General features: G+C 37.6%; 1 protein-coding gene across 1 annotated transcript in view; it reads right to left on the bottom strand.

Annotated features, from left to right (window-relative positions):
• The window catches only part of ASAP2 (ArfGAP with SH3 domain, ankyrin repeat and PH domain 2), a gene marked incomplete at both ends in the record, with an annotated part of 87,763 nt that overhangs the window by 21,597 nt on the left and 54,090 nt on the right, over nt 1-12,076 (bottom strand). The window contains 5 exons of the mRNA XM_079550381.1: nt 369-535; nt 645-693; nt 1,730-1,817; nt 6,046-6,115; nt 6,225-6,328. Of these exons, the coding sequence (XP_079406507.1) occupies nt 369-535; nt 645-693; nt 1,730-1,817; nt 6,046-6,115; nt 6,225-6,328 (478 nt within the window). The remainder of the gene's footprint in view (nt 1-368; nt 536-644; nt 694-1,729; nt 1,818-6,045; nt 6,116-6,224; nt 6,329-12,076) is intronic.

Raw genomic sequence — 12,076 nt, 5'->3', positions numbered from 1 at the left:
CTCACTTTCAAACAAAAAAAAGGGGAAAAACGTTGTATTAGGAAAACGATTCAAGCATCTTACTCTTCTCCAAATCTGCCCAAATCTTATCTAAGGTGTGAGCTGATAAAGCTCAATTGATTTATATCAGCAACAGGAACAACTAACAAAACACATCGCATAAAAGCTACCTTTCCAGTAACAATTTCCCTCCACTTAAAATATACATACAACAAATCAATCTTACTAAAACAGTGTAAATTAAATTATTAGCATATTCTACTCCATCTATAATCTTTGTGAGATAAGCAGTAGAAGTGAAAGTGTCAAATATCACTCTCATGATACACAACAGTTTTACCTATTAGAAATATGCTTAATTGAATCACCTTGTGCTCCACAGTCACAACACACATCATTTCCAGTCATCCTTTGGACTTCAGATATAATTTCTTTTGTCAGTTCCTGGACAATATTATTTTCTCCTGTGTTATCATCTCCTTTGAATGCATTATTTAAAGCTTCCTCTTTGCTGTTTTGTAGAACAGATGTCCATCTAAAATGGCAGGAATATTTTGCTATTAAATGTTTCAGCACTTCTAAAGTTCAAGGTAATGCCTGAGTTGGACACAAACATCAGAAATAAAATTAGGGAAGTAACTCACATTTGACATTCCTGTTCATCTTCAGCTTGGAAGTGGTATGTCCTGTCATCTGCATAATAAATATTTCACACACTGGTTACAAAACTGTTTTTGCAGAAAACTCAGAAAAATCTAAAATTGATTATGTTTGACTCTCTAGTCTCATCCCTGGAGTACTGACAGGCAAAAAGCCTACTCATCACGTTTCACTCATACTGGGTACAGTTAGCTCATCTGTGTTTACATACGAGGATTTGTTCCTCTTTAAACAGAAACCTGTCTTCAGTGCTGAGCTTTTCCTGCACAAGCAGCTGGGGAAGGTTTCCATATTCTAGATATATCCTTAGTAATCTTAAGTCTGAAGTTTTGTTGGGTGCAAGGAGGAGTGTGTCTAGAATACAGACTCCATATTTGAGTTCATCAATCTAAGAAAAGATTTCAACGTTCTTCCAAATAATCAACAAATGCAAACCAAACAGACACAAAGTTACAAGATACAATTCAAGAAAAAGATACCATCAAGATAAGCCCTAAGCTTTTCCAATTAAATAGAACAAAAAGTTCTATTTACTACTACTTTCATAGTTCTAAGCACTGGTATCACACTGTACTAATCCAATAAAAATGCATGACATGTTTTAAGTCCAAGAAAGAAATGACAGCACAGTTCAGTGATGTGGTTGGCTTTAAAATTAGAATAGTTGATGAGTAGAACTGGTGACAGAAAGATATTTTACGCTGAAAATTCCTAAGGTACAAAAATTGCAGGAGGAGTGTGGAGGAGCACGAAAGGACATAAGCAGAGCAATGTCAAAGCAAAAGCATTGTTACTCTTGGTAAGGGGCACAAAATGATATGGAACGAAGGAACAAGCACAGCTCTAAAAACAAGCAGTTTTCCAAAGACACAGGTGCAGTTAACTTGCATTACACTACAAGGGTGAAATGGTAAACTGTCCTAGGAAGGGCACTTCATAAAGCCCTTCCTTTATTGTAATTCATTTTAGCATTCTTTAGAATTTTACTTTAGCGTTGAAACATCTTCAGAAACGAAGCAAAATCCTTTAGTGTTAACTGCAAGTAAAAAAACCTAAATAACAAACCTACGTGATATGAGGTCAAAGCATTTTTTCTCCTCTGGGTTTGTTTTCACTTGGCAGGTTAACAGATTGAGCTTTGCTGGAGGTCGGTTAGCCTATTTAAAGATAAAACAAGATACAAGTTTTAGTATATTAATACTGACTGAGCCCTGCAGTCCCAAAACATAGGATAACATCCAGCGTGCCAGAAAGACTTGACAAATGACTGCTGCTTCAATTTTTAAGATACCCAGGTTTTTAATTATGTTTTCTTCTGAACAATGGCTTTGTAAATCACATTTTCTTACATTTATCTCACTGATAACTGGATAAACACTAGCATTTTGTAAGAGGGGAGGGGAAAATATCGTTTTAATTATTCTTTGATAGTCCTTCAATCACCTAACCAACATCACTTATCTCAAACCATCAAGTATAACAAAGAGACGGATCCATTTTACTTTAGTTTAAGCTTCTAACATTTAGACATTTAGTTTTAAAAAGTTAATTAATCTACATTTTCAATAACCAGTGAAGAAAGACTCTCAGCAGATGGCTCATTGCACCAGCCTTCCACACTGAAGGAAACTAAGAAGTCTGCACACAAAAGTTATGCACCAAGCATGCACAAAACTAAGCTCAGGCAGTTTATTATCAAAAAACCATCTACATTATATTATCATATATTATACTCTATTATTATTATTATTATACTCTATACATAGTTTATACAAGTATATAAGAGTATGTAAGTACACACACTCTGACAGATACTTTCTAGTCAAGTTCCTCTCGCAAATGTAAGTTCCTTATGAGTAAGGAGTCACAGTGCTTTATTAAAAGCAAAATGAATAAGCAAATTTCCTTTTCAAAAAGTCTCATAAAGGCTACAAAGACTTTTCGAATAGCAACTCTGTACCAATCTCTTCTTTCCCTTAATCTACCAGTCTTCCAGATCCATAGTAGGATCTATACAGCTATTTTTAACCTTGGCTTGATGAATTAGGAATTAAGAAATTACTACTGTAAAGACAGAAGTACACATAAATACATTACCGTGTTTAGTGCTGCGTTCTAACCTTTTGAACATATCAAGTTGCTAAACAAGATTTAATCATCTAAGAACAAGAATTATTATCAAATGAAGCTGAACTATCACTTAATGTTATTGACTTGCAATCAATCATAAGAGATGTAGATCTTCTTAATGTCTTCCACATTTATTGATGGAAACATTTCATTCAAAAAAGAAATGAACAACAAGTCTGAAGAATCCTTGAAACAATATGAGAAAATGTTGCAGCTGGCCAAAAACGGAAAACAACAGAATTCTATTTGAAGGTCAGTGAGACATCAGAACCATGGAAGAACATAAGGGAAACTACTACGTACTTTTTCCTGTTTAAGAAAAAAAATAATGTTATAGCCCCCTTGGAAACAAGCAAGCTCATTCTTTGCCCAACCCAGCCACCAGACATAACATAAAGTCATGCATGTTTTGAAACCTCCAGGACACTAGCTGGGCAGTGTCAACTAAATTGTACCCATGAGAGGTTTTGGAAGCACTAAAATGACAATTAATTGAGAACCACATTGTATTCTCTGCCTAGTGAACAGCTTATCAAATTACAGACATTCATTTTAGTTGTAAAAGGACACACAGCTTTCATTATTTTACCCTATGAGCAACAAGAGTTCTTTGACACTAGAAACATGAAGATGCAAGAACGCATCTTCAAAATGACACTTTGAGCTCATTTTTTGAGTTATACTTAAATATACTTAGTTGCCATAGCAGTAAGCTTTCCAGTGTATACATTTCTAACATATTTAATGTCCAGTACCAAAACCATAACAAAATTCCATGATAGTAGAACTTTCATAGTCCTCTATTTGCAGAACATGACCAAATACCATTTACTCTCCGGAAACTCAAACTATCTTTGAGGAATCTTTGAGGGTAAGTTTTTTTTTTTTTACTGAGAGAGTGGTGAGATGTGGAACAGGCTGCCCAGAGAGGCTGTGGATGCCCCATTCCTGGAGGTGTTCAAGGCCAGGCTGGATGGGGCAGTGGGCAATCTGATCCATTACTCGATCTAGTGGCTGGCAGCCCTGCCTGTGGCAGGGGGGTTAGAACTTGATTCCTGGGGGCCCTTCCAACCCAAACCATGAATCTTCAAGTTTCTACCTTCGTGCTTCTTGATCCTGAAGCCATTTGTGAATTCCTGTTTATATTGTTCAGTTGGTCTCTGTTATTGTTTTACTCATCTGAGTATGTTAAATTGTAGTCAGGTAGATGTCAAAAAACATTCCAGTTGCTAAAAATTACACTAAGAAGTAGTGTCTATTTTTCAGCCAATCTTTATCTTGCACATTGTTCCATGAATACTAATTTATTTGAAGATGCCTAAAAATCCACGTCCTGCACATACTCTGATACAGGCATGTTCAACATTATAGCTAGGTTAGAAGAAATCATACTTTCCCCATCCATAACAGCAGACCACTTGACAGGGAAATGTGGGTGAGAATAAAGCATGTGGAACTGCCTGAAGATAGCTGTTGTAGAAACTAACCCAAAAAAGGAAAGCTACAAGACCAAAGTGGAAAACCCCATGAAGAAAATATAACCTTTAAAGGGAAGAAACTTATACATATTTATTTAACGGAGTAAACAAAACTGACTACTGAATTTCTGAGAAATGGTTCATTTTGATGAACAGCTGGGAAGAGATGATGGCACATCATATTTTAGTTGATACGGTATCAGCACCGAGGATGCCTGGAAATCAATGTTGTTGCTCCAAAAATCTCAGAAGTTACTCAGAGTAGCCCAGAAAATCCTTAAGAAATAGAAATTGCCACTACCCATTTCAGTGTCTATGACGTACGTGTAGATTTATTTATTCATTTATTTATTTATTTTGCACAGAGCTGCCACCAATGCATATGGAGAAACATAGCAAATAAGGAAAAACAGAAGTGGTTTTAAAATGAGAAGATACTCTTCTAATTTTTTTTATTAAAAGAAAATCAAAACCACACTTGTGAAACCTACACAGCTAACCCCACATTTAAGTAATTTAAGTAACTGATTCCCAGCTACAGCTGCACAGATTTCAGTGGGAACTTAGAATTCCTAAGAATGTATGACCATCTGGTAGAAAACTCATATATAGAATCGGTGTCTTGGTAGAACTCAGTAAGTGCACTTGTACATAGAAGTCTGAACATTTTGCTCTACAAGTGGATTTTGTAGACTCTGCTACCTCTAAGCTGCCCCAAGTCCACTCCTGTTGTCGCATATTCAATGACAAGTCCAGTGACAGGACACAAAGACATTAGTATAGAAATACTCACAGATTTTACTCTAGCAAGGACACACTCAAACAGAGAGAAGAATTCCAAAGTCAGAGCAGTGACTGTTTTGCACTCCCTAGCTCCTGGCTGTCAATTCAAAAAGCAACAGCTTCTGGTTATATGCACAAATGTGGGATTGATTCATTTTTGCTGCCAGGGTCAATTTGTAGTCATAGCAACAGGCATAACAAGATAAAGAGCAAAAGGGTTCATAAGAGGATCAAGAAACAGGACTGTTTATTGGACAAAGAATGGGAAATACTGCCACTGACTTGATTTTTGCTCTAAGAAACCTAAGTTTCAAGAAAGCAAGCTAAAAAAGAGAAAGGTAAGGGAAAGGGGAAATAACTGAGTTCAAAGCCAAGTGTAAAAGTTAGGAAGTAGGAAAGCCCAAAGTTTAAAGTATAAAGCATTAAAAGTTACTATGCTGTAAATATTGGTAGCAAAGAAAAAGAAGCTTTTAATGCATTCTCTTTCATCATTCCGCTAGATTTGGCTTCAAAGTTACTTTTCTTCAGTAGTTACTCTCCAGAAAGTTACCTTCATAACACAGCATCATACAGCAGCAAATTTAAGTGAGAGAAGAGATTCAACATTCTTTTAGATTGTCTTGTAAACATAAAAATTGTTTTACCCACAAGTAGAAGACAGCTAACACCCAACCATATCTTTTCCACATACTGAAGTTAAAATTTAATTTTTAGGTAGTCTGGTAAAATATGAACAGTTTATAAGAATAAAATCAGTCCTTAAAAAGAAAACTTTTTTTTTCCATTAGCAGTCATTAGCATTAAAGCAGCTGTATTTTTAGATACTGTGTATGTCTTGATATATTTCTGAAACACTGCCTTAGAAAAATGTATCCATCATATTCAAAACACTGCATCAGGAATGTAGCTAACTCCAGATTATAAATATAGACCAGCATATTTGTCTTTTTGTATTAGCAACCATGTACATAAAATACTGTAAACAAATACTTACTGTACCATGGGAAATTGTAAGAAAACCATTTTTAACTGAGCACTTCCTTTTCTGCCACACTTTTCTGATTCTGGTTTAAAGAGAGGGAAAAAAGAAAAAATGATTCAATTTTTAATACATTATTACATTACTTTGGTCTTAAGACATACTTTCCCCTACTAGAGCCCAGCAGTACTTACCCATCACTTTTCTTGTACAGACTCCCATTTCGTTCAGTGCCATGTTCCTTGTTTCCCTGAGGCTGATGTAAACTGTAAGCTGTACTCTGACGAATCTGGGAATCCTGAAATATAAAGAACAGCAATTTGTATTCCATTCCACATTTTCAACCAAAATATCCATCTTACTGATGAGTTTCAGAGCCTTCCCTTCTGCTCTAATCCGACAGGCCAATCAAAGCACACATTTCCTCCAACGAGGAGAAAAAGACAATTTCTTTTTCAGAGGAAATGGAAGACACTTTGAAAGGTACTAGAAATGACTCCTAAAATCCCTTTGCTTTTACTTAGCTTTGCTACTGCCTTTATGTTTTTAACCAGCACAATGGGCTTTCCAATTCATGCAAACCCTGCAGTTCATACACACAAAGGATTATTATTAGCTGCAATTCCTAGCGTGCTCTTTCATTGTAAAAAATAAAAACACATAAATAAATTTGAGATGGTTTTCCTTGTGGGAACTGAGTCAAGCTATTCTCTTTGAAAAGAGAGAGAGACTTACTAGAAACACAGCTCAGGAGGCATACAGGAATTAGTAGGTAAACTGTAAAGTTTTTTTCTGTAAGACTAATCCAAACCAAACCAAAACATCTTGAATGCAGCAGAATGCTGTGACAGGAAGGAGTAAACTGAACCATTCCAACTGCTCTCAAAACTACTGATAAAGGACCCACCTGCTGCAAGAGTCCAGTTCATTAAAAAACAAACAAGAACCTCGTAATGAAAAATCAGATATGACATGCTGTATGAGCAGCAGCAGCAGCATGATGCAATGGACTTTCCAATGCATGCACCCACACTGACTAGGATTTACAATATTTATTGTTTTCTTCTCTATTTTTGCTATACTGATGTAAGACACCTTGATTATATACAGCATATAATGTAAGTAGAACAAGAAAAATAGAACAATCACAAAGAAAATAGCTCACTTCAATGACTATCTGAGCTAATACAAGCAAAACCTTAAGAGCAAGTAAGACATAAACTCACGAACTTGATGAAAATCCTCTTTTGTAAAAAGATGAGATAGTATGTCTCAGATACATGAGGAGTATGGTCATAAGATACATCAGGTTTGGGTTTCCAGAGTGTACACATGATAAAATCTACAGTAATCTAAGAAGCATGCATTTAAAACATTATTTCTCTCTAGTTACCATTAGCTTCACGGACTTCCTTAGCCTAAGAGTTACCTCCAGATATAAGTAGTGGGGAAAAAAAACAACTAAAACTAAGAACAAATTCCTCCTCAACAGTAATGGCAACAGCAGTGAGAAACATGGCAGGGACAGAGCCACCACCTACATGCCCCATTCAGCATGCTTCCAGCCTAACCCCACAGCTCCCAGCTGCAAGATGCCAGCTCATCCTGAATGCAGGCCTGGAGAGAACCACCTGCTGAGAACCACGGGCTGAGCTGAAGGCTGCAGAGTCCAGCTTTCTTTTTTGGCAGAAGCAGCCTGTGCGCATGTCCCTGTCTCTTGGCTAGTGCTGTAGGAAGCTGTATCAGGTAGCAACAGCATGCATACGTAGCTTTCAAAGGTACTGCAAAACCACCACTTAAAATGACCATGCCTGACAAAGCATCCGTTCAGATTTAAGTCAGTATGTTTATCATTCTTCCTTAGTCTGTTTATAAAGAATTATTTGGTTTTGCACTGCAACTGCCAAACATGAAAACATTTGAAAAGAATTCTTATCACTGATTAAGAAGCATTGCATATGTACATTTACTGACTTCTGAAGAATATCTGATCAGACACTGCCTATTATGTCCTAGCAATGCCTTAATCTCTGCCTCCCATTATTGTCTTGCTTCAGTAAAAGAACTCCATTCCCAAGCAGATTAGAAGCCTTACAGGAAATTAATTTCAGTTCTCCACATCCTCAATTATACAGAGATTTCAGATGGCCTCCAACACCTGCCCTGAGTAGAATTCCCATTACTTAAGATCATGCTGCTCCTTTTTGTGGAACATTTTCTGCATTTCAACTACCTCCCTTCAGCTGTTGTTTACTCTCAGTTGCTATGTTTGGCCAGACTGGCAAGTCAATGATACAAGCTTCCTGCCTTATTTCAACTAGAGAGGAAGCTGCCGTAGATGACGTGTATTTCCACACATTCATTTCTATGAACAGGATCTTTATAAATTCAGTGTTATTTCACAACGGGGGTTAAGGACAAGAATAAAAGACTTCCAATTTTAAATCCCTGGTTCAGGCAGTGACCAAATTAATGGTGTGCTATGTGATTTCCAGATGATAGCTTTCCACAGCCTCTGGACAAGTAAGTTTGTGATTCTGGTCTAGCTTCTGAAAGACATTATGCCATACGACCAATCTCCATCACAATTAACATCCTTCTGGACAATGTAAGCATCCCTTTCCCATGTGTGGGCTCATCCTTTTATTTTTGCTTTTTTTTCCTGATTTGTATATTTCACATAGCAGGAGAACAAATCACAGACAGTTGACCCAGTGGCTGCCACGGAGAAGCAGGAGCAAGGCACATGACCTACGACAGGAAATAAAGCACTGCAGGCTGTAGGACATTAAAACTAAAGCAGAGTATTGCTGTTTTAAATCTTTCTTGAACATACTAAGATCAGGACAGATTGAAAAACACAAGCCAAACTGGCTGATCTTTGTTCGCTTTATCAGCTTTGAAAAGTACAAGAAAAGGTGAGTCATTTCATTGCAGCTTGTTCATAGTGAGTCACTTCTCTGACCATAAACAGGTTCAAAATGATTTCTTTCAAAATCTCATGAAGATTTCTAAATAAAGCTTAATTACACAACCAAAAATTAAATGAATGTGACAACAGTACTCTGTAAGGACAGTTTCTGACTACTGGGCCCCAATCTGGAGTACTGCATCCAGTTCTGGATCCCCCATACTGGAAAGATGTGGAGCTGTTGGAGAGGGTTCAGAGGAGGGCCATGAAGATGAACAGAGAGCTGGAGCACGTCTCTTACAAAGACAGGCAGAGGGAGCTGGGCTTGTTCAGTCTGGTGAGGAGAAGGCTCTGGGGAGACCTCATTGCAGCCTTCCAATATTTCAAAAGGGATTATAAACAGGAAGGGAATCAACGTTTTATAAGTGTAGGCAGTGATAGGACAAGGGGGAAATGGGTTTAAGCTCAAGGAGGAAAGGTTTAGATTATCAGGAGAAACTTCTTTACAGAGGAAGTGGTGAGGTGCTGGAACAGGCTGCCCAGAGAAGCTGTGGATGCTCTGTCCCTGGAGGTGCTGAAGATCAGGATGGGGCCCTGGGCTTAGTACCACATCCGGAGGTTGGAGGCCCTGCCTGTGGCGGGGGGGCGAGGGGGGTTAACTTTATGATCCTTGGGGTCCCTCCAACCCAAGCCACTCTGTGATTCTACTGGCAAGAGAGATCCTATAAACCTAGCTATCAGCCCAACTATCTGAATGCAACAGAGCTTTCCAAAGAAGGTGCTTTAAATTTTACATGGAAAATTTTGGCTAGCTATTTCACAGCTCCCATGTAGCAAGTATTGAGACTGCCCATATCTCTCTGTGCACAAAGCTGCCAGAAAGCCCTTAGAGCTTTCCAAGAGGTTCTCTCACATTTGTGGCACCATTTCCAGGAGGATTTTTCAGTGACCTACCACTATCTATTACAGTCCCACACACTCTCCAGCAGATCTATCTGCCAGAACCTCCTGCAGGCAGCCTCTCCTATAGCACAGCTGTGAAAAATTTTAAGACAAAGATTATTCCATTTTGCAGTTGCCTAAAGAGATTGCACATTCTACCAAAGAGGCAGAGGAAGTGGTAGAAGATTTCAACACTGACTTGAAGTTACCTTTAATGCTAACAGTTTGGAGTTACGCACAAGCAGAACAGGTCAATCCCATGGACTGAGAGGGTCCAACAACCCAACTGTCTTACTTTAGCTTAAGCTTGTAGGTAAGACCTTAACAATTAAAGAGGACGCAGGAATGACAGAAGTGAAGACAATACTACTCTAAAGTTAACCTTGATGCCTGTAGGAGCTCTAGAGTTTGGAAAAGTTAAAAAAATAAAGACAAACAACATATAAATAACTAAGATGGACACACAGTGACCTCTTAAAAAGAAGCTTCAGTACAAATCAGGCTTGAGAAAGTTCTGTGCAGGAGGAAACAATGTATTCAGATGCAACAAAAAAGGTTCACTATGAATATTCACACATTTGTCATGTTTTGTTTTCTTAAGCAGAAGCATTCAGCAACATTCTATTGTTTCATACATTAAGGCCATTTTAATTAAGAATACATGTGTCCTTAATATCTTGCAAGAACATCAAACCAAGTAACTGGATTTAATTCCCAAAAGAAAGTGAATAGGAAATTACCAATTTGTCCTGCAGTAATTTTCTTTTCCAAGAACAATCTGACTTTTTTTCTTTTTCCTTTTTCTTTTTTGGTAATACCAGAAACAAGGGAATAGAAATAAAAGAACCACTCTTCCCATACCAACAGAAAAAAGCTCAGAGGAAAAATCCAGTTTCTTGGAATCTGAATGGAAAGCATGCCAATGATTTTCATTAAGACATTGTAACACTTACTCTCCTAGACTTCGGTCACAAAATGTAAACGCATTTCAGGAAAGAAAAAGAAATCAGTTATAGTAAAGGAAATTACAGTGCAACAAGAATAATAATGGTGGACCTTACAGCAGATTACAGTAGGGTTGTTTGGAACCCCACTGATTAATTCTTTTCAAACAACATTAATAAGTGTATTACATTTCACGCTCTGAAGGCATTACCTAAATTTGCAGAATTAACAGATAACTACTATAGCATAAGGCACTTTCAACACGTCTGTTTTCAAGCACAACAAAAACAGTTCAATTGATAAACATATTTGTGGTGTGCTTACCACAACTTCATTATACGTTCGTATCATCGATAAACAGGTAAACGCAGAGGAGTGACAATCCCCAGCAATCATGAAATCTGAGTGCTTTTCTTATCTCTCTTGAACAAAGACCCAAGCAGAATAGGAGATATCCTAATGCACGCCTAATAGCAGCCAATGGCAGATCCATCATGTCTGTTAGGATAACTATTTTTCACTACACAGAGCTCAAATTTGAGAGGTTTTAGCAAATACATACCTCAGTGAATTCTAAATGGCAGGCAGGATCTAAGAAAGTGCAAACTGAACAGGACTTTGCACACAATGGTAGTTACCAAAGACTTCATGTGAGTACTAACAGCACCTCCAAGTGAAGAGCATTTAACGCTTCTCAACAAGTCATCTGGCTGCCACCTGTTACAGCTAGGAGCCAGCACACACTTTGTGGAAAGATAAAAGCAAGACTGAGAAAACAGATGAAGGAAGTCTGAGGTCTACAGACTAAATTATTTCATTCTAACCCCTCTCAGAAAGACAATCTGAAAGGGGAGAAGTTCATTCATCCCTTACTCGTGACCCAGCAGCAACGCAAAGGAAGCTGGATGGCTTTTATTTACATGAAGAGGAAGCACTAGCAATCTGAAACAGAAGTAGAACCAGTGTTTAGGATTAGATTACACAAAAGATGCTTGCTTCCAGATCAGAGCTTGCCAAATAAATTTACTCCAGACTGCTTTAAATCTAATAGCAATCTCAACTGAAAATCAAAAAACACCTTTGAAAAATGGCATTTTGCAGCAGAACAGTCAACTTCGCTGTCATTTTTGCAGGTGGTAGCAGAAGTGTTCTGGAATATTTAGTTCTACATCATCTTTATACGTAATTTTTATATGGAACACTTGAGTGTGATCAGATTATATTAATTGCGTGTCCTTGTTTTGTCAA

This window comes from Tetrao urogallus (assembly GCF_951394365.1).
Source record: "Tetrao urogallus genome assembly, chromosome: 2".
In the NCBI taxonomy this organism is placed as follows: domain Eukaryota; kingdom Metazoa; phylum Chordata; class Aves; order Galliformes; family Phasianidae; genus Tetrao; species Tetrao urogallus.
This window is presented reverse-complemented; position numbering and strand designations above follow the sequence as displayed.